The sequence below is a fragment of the Ochotona princeps genome, chromosome 1 (assembly GCF_030435755.1).
Source record: "Ochotona princeps isolate mOchPri1 chromosome 1, mOchPri1.hap1, whole genome shotgun sequence".
Lineage (NCBI taxonomy): Eukaryota > Metazoa > Chordata > Mammalia > Lagomorpha > Ochotonidae > Ochotona > Ochotona princeps.
In genome coordinates this window covers 98182086-98198548 of record NC_080832.1, presented here as the reverse complement: position 1 = coordinate 98198548, position 16463 = coordinate 98182086, and the positions used below count along the sequence as shown (strand labels likewise).

General features: G+C 40.1%; 1 protein-coding gene across 1 annotated transcript in view; it reads right to left on the bottom strand.

Moving 5' to 3' along the window:
* PKHD1 (PKHD1 ciliary IPT domain containing fibrocystin/polyductin) overlaps nt 1-16463 on the bottom strand; it is a 440412-nt gene that overhangs the window by 151685 nt on the left and 272264 nt on the right. The window contains exon 52 of the mRNA XM_058662233.1: nt 881-1018. Coding sequence (XP_058518216.1) covers nt 881-1018 — 138 coding nt within the window. The remainder of the gene's footprint in view (nt 1-880; nt 1019-16463) is intronic.

Genomic DNA, 16463 nt, shown 5'->3' with positions numbered 1-16463 from the left:
CCCACCCCTCCCCAAACCCTCCTCCTATGATGGATTCCTCCACCTTGTTGCATTACCACAGTTCAAGTTCAGTTGAGATTCTTTCATTGCAAGCATTTACCAAGCATAGAGTCCAGCATCTTATCGTCCAGATAAGTTCAATGGCTTGTTGGGGAGACTATCTCTGGTCTGAAGGTAGAGCCGGCAGAGTATCATCCCAATCAATTAAAAGCCCCAACCTAACATCAGCAACAATTTACAACGTTATGCAGTTAATTGACATAGTATTGAGTAACCAATATGTTAAAAAAAAATGCAAGTTCTTAACCACATCCTGTGACTTCTTCATTGACATTTCAATTTTAGTTTATATACAACCGGGTTCTATACACCTTAAAATGGCTATAGATTACTATTCAGCTGTCTTGTGTCTATTTTCATTATAGTATTTAGCATTTTATAGCACTGAAGCATGATTTTGCTGAACCTGGCTTTTCTTCGGGTAGTCTAGACTGGCTTATAACTCTAACAGGACATATGTCAACAGTTTAGGTGCAGAACAGTTTTAGGAGGGGTGTGCAGAGAAATCTTCAATACCCTAATGAGGAGTAACTAATCTTTGTGTCCCACCTAGTAAGGTGTAAGTGAATCCACACTGACCATTTCCTGTGTGATGAAAACCTTCACTATTAAACTTACTCAACCCTTGTAGCCACTTGGGCAGTAAATCATCGGACGGAAGATCTTCCTCTCTGTCTCTACTCCTCTGTATATATCTGCCTTTCCAATAAAAATAAATAAATCTTAAAAATATATATATCCATTAAGCACACTTAGTGATAACATGAGCTTTCCAGAGCCTCATTCCCATTATGTTCCCAGTCCTTGTGCTTTTACTCACCAACTTTTAATTCCCCGCCTACAATGACCATGCATGCCATGCTCAGAACATTGCTTCTGTCCACAGGAAACTCTAAAGTCCCCATCACGTAAAGGCCTTTTAGGAATGGAAGTTCTGTATCCACCAGGACAGTTCTGTCTACGGGAGAAAAAGAAAGTGTTAGGGATGTAATGTAAATACAAATCGCCATCCTCTTCTTTCTGCCAGAGTACTAGTTCTCCCAATAATTCAGCAGCTGCTTACATTATTACTTAACACAGATAACTATCTGATAAACTTGTTGCTCTAATAAAAAGTAGAGGTAGAAGATAAGAAACTATTATCAATAAATGTTGCCACTACTTAACAAAGGGTTATAGCCAAAATTCATTGTTTATGCTTCTAATAGTTGCCTCAAACACACAAACAAGTGAGTGTCCTAACATTTGTGTCTGTCCCTTTAAATTTTTTTTTTAAAGATTTATTTATTTTATTACAAAGTCAGATATACAAAGAGGAGGACAGACAGAGAGGAAGATCTTCCATCCAATGATTCACTCCCCAAATGACTGCAATGGCCGGTGCTATGCCGATCCGAAACCGGCAACCAGGAACCTCCTTCAGGTCTCCCACATGGGTGCAGGGTCCCAAAGCATCGGGCCGTCCTCAACTGCTTTCCCAGGCCACAAGCAGGGAGCTGGATGGGAAGTGGAGCTGCTGGGATTAGAACCGGCGCCCATATGGGATCCCGGCATGTTCAAGGTGAGGACTTAAGCCGCTAGGCCAAGCCGCCGGGCCCTGTCCCTTTAAATTTGATTTGAACTTTGAGAAGGTACAGAAAAGTAGCTATGACCCTGTCTCTGGAAGTAGACTGTTTGGCTGAGTCCCTTAGTTCTACCACGTACTAGTTGTACAGACCAGCAGCTCTGTCTTTCTATGTCTTGTTATCTCACCTGTTAAATGAGGATAAAAATTAAAGGACATTCATTTTATTCATAGATTTCCTTCAAGAGTTAAATAATTCCAGAAATCTAAAGTGCTTACAAACACCAGGGAGCCATATGAAACCCTCATTTCTAAGAGAGTTAAAAAAAAAAAAAAACACACATGGAGCCTGTCATTAAATACAGGACATCAGCCATCAGCAATATTTGTACTATTTGCTGTTAGCATGCATGCTTATAGAGTTTCCTAGACAAACTTTTCTACCATTTCTACATAAGCTAAAAAATAATCACACATTTTGTCTGAAATTAAAAACAGAAAGGGTTAGCACCATGGCACCAGAGGTAATCCTCCTCCTGAGGTGCTGGCATCCCTTGGGTGTCAGTTACAGTCCCAGCTGCTCCACCTCTAATACAATTCCCTGACAGTGTGCCTGGAAAAGTGGCAGAAAAATGGCCCAATTCCTTGGGCACCTGCACCACGTGGGAGACCTAGAATAAGATCCAGGCACCTGGCTTTGGACTAGCCAACATCCAGCATTAAGGCCATCTAAGAAAGGAACCAATGATGAAGAACTCTCTCTTTCTCTGTATCTTCTCTTTTTGTAAATCCCTTTCAAATAAAAACAAAATAAATCTTAAAAAGCATAATAATTTAAAATTTAAAAGTAGACTATCTCATTTAAAACAGTAAATATTTCATATATGCCACTATTAAATGTCACTTCTTAAAACTTAATAGTGATGTTAAATAACAAATTAAATCAAAACATTATGATTAAATTTCAAAAACATGACTATTGACACATGTAAAATATTTTAAGGACTGATTTTGCTAACATAATCTCATTTCTCATCAAGGAAGCAATGCCTCGTGCTGTACTTAAAGGCCTGAAAGCCCAAGCTAATTAATTCACATGAGTTGTCTTTCCTGGCCTTTGCGTATTTCCCCAGTTATAAGACCAGCCATGCCTTTCAAAGGTAGAGGCTCTAAACTTGTAAATCAATATTTCCCTTTTCCTTTTAGGTTCCCAATTAGACTGCCATGTCCAGCCTCCTTTGTACTTAGATGAAACTACATGATGATGTTCAAACCAGCAGAATGTAAGCAGAACCAAGGTGGGATCTCTAGGCAAGGTCCATCGCTACCACATGCTCCTTCTCCCTCCTCTTCTCCCTGAGTTTTACACAGAGTTACTTCTCACAGGAGGGTCATGGTCTAGCCTCCTCAGCACCCCCCACTAATACATCAGAATGCAAAGCAAGTGTGAACTCTGCAAATAAGCATTTCCACCCAACTTATCAGTCCATCACTCCCTGAGAAAGCAACCTCTCTCCTTCACATTACATGACCTCAAGATTCTCCTGTCAAAATACCAAAACATATTATACCATGGGACATACATTTTATTGTAGGTAGGGAAGCAACTGTTTCTGGACTGATTCTTTGTGTTATTATCTGCTCCTATACCACCACTATTTTGTTAAAGAAAGAGAATAAATTTTTAAATTATTGATTATTGAAGTGTTGACAATGAAGAAACTAAATTAATGTTACACCACTCTGTTGAATTTAAACCTTTATGTATCTTACAAATCAGAGTTCATTAGTGGCATTATGGCTCAGTTGGCTAATCCTTGACTTGAAGCAGCTGGATCCCATTTGTATGCTGATTCATGTCCAGATTGCTCCAATTCCTGCCAGTTGGCTCCTGCTTATAACCTTGGTATGCAACACAGGATGATCCAAAGCCTTAGGACCCTGAACTTGTGTGGGAGATGCATAGGGAGCACCTGGCTTCAAACCTGCTCAGCTCAGGTCATTGAGCAAATTTGGGGAGTGAACCAGCTGATGGAAGATATTTCTCTCTGTCTCCTCCTCCTCTCTGTAAATCTGCCTTTCTGATAAAAATAGATAAATCTTGTTTTTTAAGAGTTCATTAGCTACTGGAACAAAATTAATGTTTAGGACAAAAGACAAACAAATCATATATCTCAATCACATCTCTAATTTAAAAATATTTCCAAAAAAGTAATAGTATCTGGAGAATGTTGCTGGATAGCACATATTGTATGGGTTCAAGACATTCAGAAAAAAAATTACTTAAATCAAACTCAGTCAAGCACAAGAGTGTTATTAGAATGCCTGGAGTTGAGTTCTACCCATCTCCACACTTAGTATCAAGCTTCCTGCTAATGTACACCCTGGAAGGTGTCACCCTGGGAGACTTGGATGGATTTCTGGGTTCCAGGCTTCTGTCTGACAAAGCACTTTCTATTGCAAAAATCCAGGGAGTGAAGCAGCAGATGAAAAAGTCTGTCTCTTTCATTCTGTGTGTTCATGTGCACATGTGCATACCTATTCTTTTCTCATTCACCCAATCATTGTGACTTTCTGCCTTTAAAATAAATCAATGAAACTTTAAAAACAAAATAGCACCGCTATAGAAATGTCATTTACGTATTCCATGCTATAATTCAGTTTATCAATTTTGGCTTAGGTACCTGATCAATTAAATCCTCACTTTTGACATTGAAAATTACTGGAGCAATCTACCCATATTTTCTTTGTTCATCCACCCTTTACCAGGATTTATCAAATATTGTTGGGTGGTGGGAATTCACAATGAGTGATACATGTTTTCCAAATCAGATGAAAACATATACAAACTTAATACACTATACTTGAAATGATAGTGTATTCTTTAATTATATGGAATGGATAATGTCAAGTTACCCATTGTACAAAAGTCCAGTAAAATTCAACATATGCCTAAGGGAATTTTTAGTAAAGTGACTCTACTTGTAGCACAGAGATCATACAGTAGCAAATCACATAAGCAATAAGACCCACTGTGCTGTAATCTCAGAGTACAACAGATGGAGGAACAAATTATCCAGTCTTTAGCCATAATAATTACACATAGATTTTCACTTTTTTTCCAGATGTGATAAGATCAACATGTCACATCACCTAGAAGTAGCATATTCTCCATGAAATAACTCAAGACATTTCAGAGTCATCAAAGAAAAACAGATATTTATCCAACCCACTTTAAACAACAACATTGTTGGACCAATTGTAATTTAACTGTAACCAATGCTTTGCTCTTGTCCTGCCTTGGCCAGGGCTATTCTATCTTACTCTGTCAATGACCAACCTATCCTATTAGAAAGAATGAACACTGGCATATGGAGGGAACCATCTGGAATTTCCATTGCTCAATGGGTGGTTGATGGGGGAGCTGATCTGGAAAGAAGCTCCAAAAAGAAATAATGAGTTCCAGATGTAATTAAAGACTGTAGTCCCACTTCTCCCACCCCAAAGGGGCTTCGGACAAACTATGGGATGTTATCTCTTGGTTCCAAATTGCATCCTCTTAGCGCTTGTTCATCTATCACGCACTAAGCACCCACAATCCTCATCCTTGTAACTTTTGCCAAGAGATACTTCATACACTGATAATACAGTATTTTGATCATTAGAAGTATAAAGCTTTAGAGATAATATCTGGAAAGGGAGAATCTGCTGCATTTCCCTATCACCAAATACAACCAAGAAGATTTAGTCTTTTATAAATGCATTAAATGCCACAATGCTGGCCCTACAGCCAAAAAAAAAAAAAAAAAAAAAAAAGTCTAAGCAAATCAAAGGATGGCTATTTCTGACAGATGGCGAGAGCTTCTGTTGTCTCAGGAATAACTTGACAACTTTGTTACAAAGCCTTCCATATACTCTCAACACAAGATTTAAACTCAGTTTTCCCCAGCAGAGTTAGGGAATCAAGGCCACAATTACACAGCATTCCAAGGGTCTGACACTTGTCTAAATCCTGTAGAAATGAGATCAAGCGCAAAGGGCAGAGATCCTGAGAATAATGATGGGGTCAGGGCAGGAAAGCCCCCTTTTTGTATGGTATTCAGTGTATCAGGCTCCATAACTTAGGTGGGGAAGACAGTTTTTACTACAAGCCTGTCATTGTCAGAAACAGAGCCTACACCAGCTTCGGACATAGCTTGGACTACTGAGGGTGACTGAGGCGGACACACAGAGGAGGGCACACAGCACCTTTTGTAAGCTTCTTATCTTCCTCTATCTTTATACCTAATGAGTTTATTTCTGCATTAAGTCTTAGCCTAATATTTTTCATATAAACATGTGAACAAAGTCAAATAGCATTTTAGTGTTATTTGAATCGTTGAATGATCTAGTCTGTTTAAAAAAAAACAGAATGTTTTTAACTCACATGCTACTGCCTTAAATATTTAAATATATATCGTGCAAAATGATTGGTAGTGTGATTTTTCCTTCATGCTTTCATTTAACTTTAGGGGAATCTAGTGATTTATTCAAATACTCATCATTCATGAGTTGACTGATATACCCAAGAAAAGCACCCCTTAAACAGGATAGAAGTACTCACTCATAGTTAACTGAGAAGAAAGTTTAACATGATTGAAAATTAGTGTCAACCAGATTACTGAGATTATGGCATTCAGTTCTCAGGAATTCACTCGCTGAAAAATGAAGTACTGGAAGATAAGGATGTATTTTTTTTTTTCTGTGACAAGTCTATCAAAGAGCTGCTAATATTACAGCCTGAATTTTTTCATCAAATCCACACAGGTGGTTTCTTTATTGTACTTTTTTTTTCAAACTGGTCTTAAAAACAGGAAGATGCTATTTCCCAAAGCCTGGGGATACCTGATTCCAAGCTATTTCCCCAACACCTTGAAGAGAAGCCATCTGCTTGCATGGTAGGTGGCTGGGTAAAGTGTGTGTGTGTGTGTGTGTGTGTGTGTGTTACAGAGACAGGAGAAAGAAAACATGTGAGGAGAGAAGTAGGCACTATTCTCATTCTTACTTTGTTGGAAGAGGACCATTTAAACATTAGATAATGAATTCTCATCTCACTTCCCACGTATCCTCTCTTTCTCGTTCACTCACAGGCACACATAATTTCCATGGTAGAATCAACATTTTAAATTATGATATTTTAATTGATCAATAAAATGTTTAACATACAATGTTTATCTCTTCCTCTAGTCTATACCATCTGTTCTTCAAAATTATTGGAATCTGTTTAATAGGAGGTTTTCTCAGTGCCATTATCAGCACGAGCAGATTCATCCTCTGCATTGCAGACTCTGGAAGAACAACATCACACACTGCTTCTGTATTCACAGAATTCATTCTCTCATCTCAGGTTTTCCTGCATTTGGGCTCTTTTTTTTTTTTTTTTTTTTTGGATTTAAAGATGGTATTCTAATATTTCTCCACAAGAACCAAAAGAGAGAGCAGACAACATGATGTCACCGGTAAAATAAGGCCAGAGGTGCTCTGCTTGCTCACATGGCTCGGGTTTCAAATAAATCTAGATGTTACAATGTTCAGTAGGTGGAAACGGAAGAGTACACATTTCAATAAAATTGAGGTCAAATGTTAAAGCTACAGTTTGGCTTTATGCACAGAATGTAGTCTTTCGAATACTGTCAATGAATCCTAGGTAATCTGAGATTTGGGAATTAAATTCCTCTCCAGTTCTAATAGTGAACAAAGCTTACATTTATGAAAAAAAATAGAAACTGGCAACTCTCAGGTAATCCAATTATTTAATTTTTACAACTTGCAGTTCAGTTAGCATCAAACTAGGTACATGTGTTTGATTTTGTTTTCGTTGGAGACATAATGAGATCAACTTTTAGCAAACACACTTTAGCCTTTGTTGCAGTCATTAGAGAAGTAAACCAGTGGATGAAAGATCTTTCTGCTTCTCATTCTATTTCCGTATCTCTGTTTTATAAATAAATAAATACATCTATAAAAAGAAATGACAAGGATGTGATTCAGGACTAAATAAAGTTGTTTAGACGAAGATTCATGTAGCAAACCTGTTCAATGGGTCTTTTCACTGGCCCTTTATTAAAATAAATCTCTCATCTCTGCTTGACACTAGAGGTTATCTGTCCAGAAAACTGAGATTCTTTGCCTTTAATACTGCTGACAACTTTTTTCTCATGTTTTCAATTGTTTCTTCTTAATGACCCAGGTTTGGCCAGGCCCAATCTAGGAGCCAGGGGCTTTCACACCACCTCCTAAATGTGTACCTTAGCAGGGAGCTGGATGGGAGGCAGAGGATCCAAGTCTTGAACAGATGCTCAAATAGGATGTCAGCATTGCAAGCAGCACCTTTAACTATTATCATAAAATAAAAAATATTTTTTTAAAAAAGCACTATACCACAATGCTGGCCCTAATTGTTTCGTATACTAGAATTTTTTTAAATAGACCCTTCAACATATTATTAAATTCCCTAGCGAGAAGCTATATTCACTGTCTTATAAAATTGTATTTTATTTTATAAATACATGATTGATGCCTGAAAAACTTTAGAATATGCATCTAATGAATTTTGTGCATATACATTTTAATGTTGTGTCAAAATTTAAAAGTTCAAATAAAAAAACAACTCTTAACACTCAACTCTATAAAATATGTCCATACCATTTCAAAACAATATTGAAATCCCTGCCTTTAGTTACTTATTTCTAAATCAAGTTGTCTAGAAGTCTCCAAAAGAAAAATGTTATAGAAAGAAAAAGCATTATTACTGACATGCAAAGTTATTCATTTTACCATCCATTTACTAAACATCTATTATAGTGCTTTTCAGATAGCTGTTGCCAAGGAAACAAATATAAATAAAACTAATCTATCATTTTATGGAGTTTTGGCAGAAATAGTTCTGAAGCGTTTCTGGTTTTTGCTTCTGATATAATGATCAGAATGATCTTGGTACAAATATAACAATGGCATAGCCCAGCCAATATCTCAAAGCTGAAAGATAGTATCTGGTACTCCTTTCTTTCCTGTGCCTGTTCATCTGAGAAATAACTGTCTTCGTTTGCTCGTATTTCCCTAACAGCCAAAGACCCATTGATACGTCACCAACCAAAGCCCATGTGCATCCAGACTCTAAGAGATTGTGTAATTTCAATCATTCCACAGACGCCTTCATATTCCCTCTGGTAGAAAAATGCAGTAGTCTGTGGGAAGTGATTTTAAAGATTTAAGTATAATGCCGCACATAAAAGAATCATGGTGCTCTGCATACAAAAGGTGTTGAATTAGTATCTTTGCCCAATGTACACTGTGCAGCTCACTTTGTACCTGTCACTGGTGCTACTTGAACCAAAGAGACAGAGTACCTTCTGTCATGAAACCTAACACATGTGGAGGAAACAGACATCACAATACAATCACATGAATAGCTACACAGACAAAACTCTGCAAACTGGTAAGAAATACAATATGCAGTGCCAGAGAGTAATAGTGAGCATAAAAGGCCTGAGACACGAGAGATGAGCTTCAGTTAACCAGACACTGAGCTTGGACAAAAGTGGTATAGAGAGAAGGGCACTGCAGAAAGAACAACACTCACTCACTCTCTCTCTCTCTGTAACTGCCTTTCAAAGAAAACTAAAATAAATGTCTTGTAAGTGTCTTTTAATAAGGAAAAGACAAGACAGGAAAGGGAAAGGAAAGGCAGAAAAAAGGAAAAAAGAAAAAAGAGAGAGAATATATACATCTTTAAGGACATTTTCCTTAAGTGTAATGTTTTGATTTCTGCCTCATATGTCCATGTTCTTAGAACTTTTCATATTTAGACTTTTTACTCGTTTTTTTTATTCTCCTGTGTTCCATGTCAGGGCACAAGATCCATGAAATATTTTTTTCTTTGTTCTCTTCACCACTGTATTTGCAGTGCTTAGTGGAGTAGCAAGAGTAGCTGCTCTACATATTTAGATAAAAAATGCCAGGGATTCATATTTAAATTTGCAGTGTTGTGAGACACAGGGATTTGATACCTTTTGCAGGGGATATTCAAATCAAAACAGAAGAGCAGGTACAAGTTAGAAGCAGCAAACCAGAATGAAAGATTAGTGTGGAGCTAGTGTTCTTGTTGAAATGTCTAACAAGACAATCATTACTCTTAAAAAAAAAAAGGAAAGAAAAGAACATGCGGTTGGATCCACGGTGCAGCAAGCTAATCATGTCTGCCTACACACCAGCATCCCATATGTGTCACCAGAAAAGCTCAGTGGGTCCTTTCCTCCGCTTAGTATGGAAATTTAAAAACCAAGAATCAGTTGCAGACAGAGAAGTTTTATCTACAAAGTGATCAGGTAAACATCAAAAGAAGAGGGGAGGGGAAAGCACCTCCTGGAAGAGAGCCAGGAGACAGAATACCTGTTCAAAGGAGAAAGGGGGAGACACCAAAGATTTTTTCGGAAGAGTCTTGGAATTTTTAAGCCCTCCCTTATCCTTCCTTGTCTGGATGGGGACCTTAAAGAAAGATGTTTCCACTGGTGCTCCTTCAACCAGTTAGGAAATGGCTGGGCAATTCTTGTGCCACTCACTTGAAGTGGCCAAGATTTTAGCAGGCTTGGACAATCTTAATATGAGTGTCTGTTCACGTTCTGGCTGCTCCACTTTCTGATCCAGCTCCCTACTAATGGCCTGGGAAAGTAGTGGAGGATGGTGCAAATGCTTGGGTCCAGGCACCCAGACGTGACATACAGAGTATCCTGGCTCCCAGTTACAAACTAGCCAAGATCTGGTTATTGCAGCCATTTGGGCTATGAACCAGTTGACAGAAGATCCTTCACTCTGTGTGTGTGTGTGTCTATTTGTCTCTACCTCTAACTCTTTTAAGTACAATAAAGTCAATATTTGAAAAAAGAACATAATCCCAGCTGAGAGTGGTGGTTAACCAACATACAGAAGCCTAATAATAATTGTGAGAATGTCCAATAGCCATAAAGAATTTATCTATGAGAAAAACAAGGGAGATGTTAAAACTTCACTCAAGCTCAAAACAAACAGAAAGAAAAGATGCCTAGGATGTCTGGAATGAGACACACCTGGATTCAGACCCTGCTTGGATACTTCCTGCTGTGAGGCCCTGGAATGTTACTGATTCCTTAAGCCAGGGTTTTTCCATAGTACAGTTGATGGAATTTCTGCCGCAGTACTGTTGCAGAATTGGCTCACACTACAGGTGTTTTTTTTTTTTTTTTCATGTTACAGTTCCACAGACTCAGGGGTTTCCCCTTCCACCCTCCACATTACCCCCCTACAAACACACTCCGTTTTCTCCTATATTATTACAATAGTTCTTCTGCAACAGCCATAAGTCCACCATTCTTCTATTTAAGTGTATCATGACATTGTAGGTATAGACAATGGTACTATTATTTTAAAGCCATGGATAGTTGACTTTTAAGCCCACTAACTTAACACTTAAAAACTTCTGCTTTCATTCTTGCTTTCCTGTTTGTAAAGATATACTGTCCGTGTCATACAAACTGTGCAAAGTTTTGGTGATAGCATAAATAACACAGTAAAAGCTGAATTCATTTTCCTCTGAATATAGGAATAATTATATCATTCCTGATACTACTACTGCTATAACCATTCTGTAGTTACTGCTACTATTTTAACATGGAGACTCCTATCTCCTCAGTGTTTCGCATCCTTCAGTGCCCTAACGTTTGTCTCATATGTACCCTATTTTGGTCCTCATCCTTCCACCATTTACTGAATCGTTGCTTGCAGACAGCATTTTAACCTAGCCCCTCTGATCACTGTTATTTGTGCTAATTTGGTATCCTGAATAGACAAGTGCAGAAGTTGGCACTGAAATTCTACCACCTTTATTCACTTAACATGACTTTGACGTGCAGGTAGTAAGAAATGGTGGGATTAGCATTGGAATACAGAAGATACTAGAATCATAGAGCCTATAAAAATCACAGTTAGTGCTTTCTTTCTAGATGAGGTTTGAACTAAGAGCAATCTAGCCTGGCAAAAATTGTTACTGTAGATTTGAACCCTAGTAATTTGCTCTATCTACCTAGCTGACTTAACCATTTTGTTATTAATGTCTTTGGTAGGTCTGTGTGGTGGGTGCTGGGTCCGTGATCCCCTGGAAAGGGAGTTTGGAAGGTGGCCCAGTTCACCTGCCCCAGGTTCTTTCAGCCTGACTGCAAGATAGGTGGTGGGTCCATGAGCCCCGGGGGTGGGGTGTGTTAGTTATTTTAAAAAGATTTGAGAGAGTTCTAGTTCATACGATATTACGATATTATCCCGATATTATTACGCGCAGCTAATTCCCACAACCTGGTTCTTTACCGTGAGCTGAAACACACCAGACGCAACGAGGTATATCTTAGGAGGTTTATTCCAACGGGGCAGGAACGGGTAGAGGTGGTGAAAGTCCGGAGGAGAAAAAGGGAAAGGGAGAGAGAGAGAGAAGAGCGGGGTAAGAGCGGGGTAAGAGTGGGAGGGATAAGAGCCGAGATAAGAGTGGGGTAAGAGAGGGAGGGATAAGAGCCGGGAAAGAGAGCGAGCTGCACCTGGGGGAGCCTTTTTGTCAGCCAGGTATAGGGGGTGGGGATTGGGAGGGATTGAGGGCAGGCCCCCAGGGGATTGGCGCCTGCAGGTGAATGCCTAGGGATGATTGGCAAGTGGGCGGAGTTGGGGAGGGGGCTGGAAGATTGGGAGGTGGGATTCAGGTGGAAAGCCAGGTTACATCCGATTGGTGGATAGCTAGGCCGGCGCGAACTTCATGAGCTGTGAGGAAGAAGGCATGGTGCCGGGTCCAGGGAAGGCTATTGGAATAACTCCTTACAGGGTGTCCAGTGGAGTCTGGGTCACCTGGCCTGGCTGGGATCTTGGGACCACCTATGAGAACTGGCCCTCCTCAGTGGAAAGACAGAGTAGCGGACAGCTAGCCCAGATCCACATAAAGAATACCGCAGACCATTGGGGCCTGCAGAAGATACCCTTTATCATAGTAGTGGAAGAACAGACAAACTGGACATCCAACTCAGCTCAATAATTACAGCAAATATTTGAGCAAATGGAAACTCTAAGGTGAGCTATATCATCCTTGGATTGGTGAGATCGACAACATTTCAGAACTATCAAAACAACCTGGCAGAATCCTCTGAGTGCAAGTTACATCAGGACCCTGAGTCAATATTGGGTGGCTGTTCCCCATCCCCAGGTATGGGGCAGGTGAGAAGCTGGGTGTGGCTTCTCCCCTTGTCTTTCCCTCACCCCATACAGGAAAAAGAAATAGAAAACCTAGGAACAGTGATCACACCCACTTTTCCCTAACCCTCCATCCTCCCCAACCTGATCAACTATGTCAGCATCATTTAAAATAAAAACTTAAAAAACAATGAGATGAACTGTATTCCAGAAAATAAACTTTAAAGTATATTATTGAAAACTTGGATAGAAACTAGTAGAGGACAAAGTAAATGCTTCTCTTTCAAAGCAAGGAATAATAATAATATATTTTTTTTTCCTGAGAACTGACCATTCTCCCTGTTCTCCCTGTTGCCTGAAAAGGCTAGGCAGGAAGCTATACAAGTCTTTGGTCCTGGTTCTCCTTCTTCTGTGGGGAAAAAATGCCCACATTTCTCACATGGCTTTGGGGGAAGATATAGACTCATAACCATACTTAATGTATAAAAGCTGTGATTTCCATGCAAATTGCTGCCTTCCTAGAAAAAAAAAATGTAAAAGCCATCTTTAACAGCTTAAAATCCTTTTAACCATTTCCTTCCTGTTCCACTTGAACTACAGGGCAGGCTTGTCTGCCTAAAGTGCTCCCAGAGGGCAATTTCAGATGAAAAAGATAATTTAAGAAGTGTTAGAATCCCAGTACATTCATCCACACTAGCAAAGTATCATTAAATACACAGAAAGCAAATGTTGCAGGAGTCTCGGTCACAATTTCCTCACCAGTACTATGATTTCAGCTTCAACTGTTTTCCAAAAAGCAAAACTTGAATCCCTCTGTAGTACCCAATATCACAGCTCTCAAATACATCCACATTTTTCTCATCACATTCCCTTTTGTAGTTTCACCAAAAGAGAAAATAAACAAAAACAGGTGCATCCACACTATGCAAATGAGAAAAGGTAACCTCTGAAGCCATTTCACAGCAAACAGAAGATCCAGCAAGCTGCTCACTAGTGGAAACCACAGGAGGCGTGTCAACTGATGGAAGCTAAGCCCCAGGAGGCCTGCAGGCTGTAAAGGCTGTAAATCCCAAGAGGAAGCTCTAAACTCCTGATTGGCAAGTCACATCAGGCCCTTCAGGTCCTCAGGTGCTGAGCCACGGGAGGCCCATTGACTGCTCAGGTGGTGAGTATAGGGAGGAGAGAGGAGACCAGCTGTGCCTGGGAGCTCCAATGCAAGGCCACTACTCACCAGGGGAGAAGGGAAATGAGAGGCACCTACTGAGAATACCAGAGTTCAGAGAAAGCCATTAAGAAAAGGCATGAACTGATCCTCTCTTGCACAGAACATCATGTTACCTGCAGGGAAGCACAGCTCACAAAGAGTGCATTTCTGGCCTGGGAATTCTAAATAAATGCTGGTACCGAGTAATTCCCGACCATGTTCTGCAACAGATGCCTCTAGTCTCCCCTATGCAGGCAGAACCTCCTAATATGACCACCTACATCCTTATTTCCATGACTCTCAGTGAGAGTTTGTGTGGGAGATCACCCCTGGATCTCTGCCTGCTTGGCCAATGTGGGAGGTCATAGGCACACAGCACACCATGTCCACCAGGGAAGCCCTGACTATGGTTTCAGCTAACCGAGACCTCAACTTGGCCTGTTCACGGTCACACAGGCAAGAGCAGTGGGCTACACGTGTCTCTTTTCTATTCTTGGACGAGCTGTGCTGGAACTTACCTGATAAGCAGGTGCGGCCCACATTACCTGCCAGCCTACCTGCCAGCCATGAGTGTTATACATGACCTATAACATAATTGGAGGGTCTAGAGAGAAAGACATGTTTTCTAGCCAGTTACAGTGTTGTTACTGGGTGGGAGCACTGTCAGGAGATCCCCACCCTCCATCTTCTCTTAGTTTATATAAACTTGTGCTTGCCTTACAAAAAATGGGCATGCTTGATGATGAGACTGTCTCTGCTAGATCTTGCTGAAGAAACCATCACCTCACTCACTAGGTTTTGGGAACTTGCTGGCAGAGAGATCACTGAGAAGTGTGACTTCCCCCTTTAGTTTCTGCTGAAATCCCTGAACCTATATTAATAAGGCTAAGCGGCCCAGGGCTTCCTTCCCACTCTTTTATATGCTTGGTGTAGCACTTATTGAATTCCTTTCACATACCAAACTACGTGCTGTGAATCAGATGTGTTATAGCCTAAGTGGGTGGTGAGGGGTCAGGAATTTGGTATGTTACTTAGGATGCCAAAATTCCATCTCAGGAATCCATATCCATAGAATGCTCTGGTGTTCTCAGTAGGTGCCTCTCATTTCCCTTCTCCCCTGGTGAGTAGTGGCCTTGCATTGGAGCTCCCAGGCACAGTTGGTCTCCTCTCTCCTCCCTATACTGTCTGCTGTGGTATATCCTAGGAGGCAGCAGGTGATGGCTCAAGGACTTGGGTCCCTGTCCCCCAAGGGAGAGGATCTGGACTAAGTCCTCAGCTCCCGACTTCAGCCCAGTTTAGTCTTGGCCATTTTAACCATTTGGGAGTTGAATCAGTGAAAGGAAGCACACACACACACACACACACACACACACTCTCTCTCTCTCTCCCTCTCTTCCTTAGATTAAAAAAAAAAGTGGAGGGGGGATGAAGATAGAGCCTCTACCCTCAAGATAACATAAAAGTAAATATTAGAGAATAAGAGTAGATGACAGAAATATAGCCAAGCTGTTGCAGGAATATGGAAGTAAGAGAGGAGATTCAGATCAAATGGGGGTTGAGAGATAATTTCTAGCAGAAAAGACACTAAGGTGAGTGTTACAGAAAAAAGTGTTCATTGAAAAATATAATGAGTGTGAGGAGGGTTCTGAGAAAAATGGAAAAAAATCACAGGCAGAGATAAGCAAAAATAAATAACTGCAAAAGAGAAAGAGATGCTTTTATCCAAGAAGTAGAGAAAGGTGATGTATGCCCCAGAAACAATAGAAGATGAAACTGTATCACAAAGAAATCTTCAGTCCAAATAACTTTGAAATTTACCTGGAATGCTTCAGGAAGTCCCCCCAAGATATTGCACAGCATCAATATATAAGAGCAAGGCCTTAGGAAAACAAAAAAATTGATGCTTTTGACAACTGGATCTCCTAAGGTTTCCACAAAAGTTGCAGTTTTCAAGACAAAATATCAAAACAAAGCCCTTTGAAGATCATAGTCTGCCACTAGCTCTAATTATTTCAATTTTATTTTCATTAAATGAAAAAACCACTTTTGATGAAAAGCAAATGTAACAGAGACACAATGTGAGACAGAGAGCAGAAGTGTTCCATCTGCTGATTCACTCTCCAACTGGCCAAAACTGCCAGAGCTGAGCTATCCAAAGCTGGGAGCCAGAAGCTTCTTCCAAGTCTCCTATGTGGCACAAGGGCCCACACATTTGGACCATGCTTTCCCAGGCCATAATCAGAGAGCTGGATAGGAAGGGAGCAGCTGGGACATGAACCAGGTGCCCATTTGGGATGGTAGGGTTTCAGGGAAAAGAATTAGCCTTAAGTGCCACTGTGCCAGCCCCAGTCACTAAGTTTTACAATCTCATATATACATATAGTACACATTTTACTC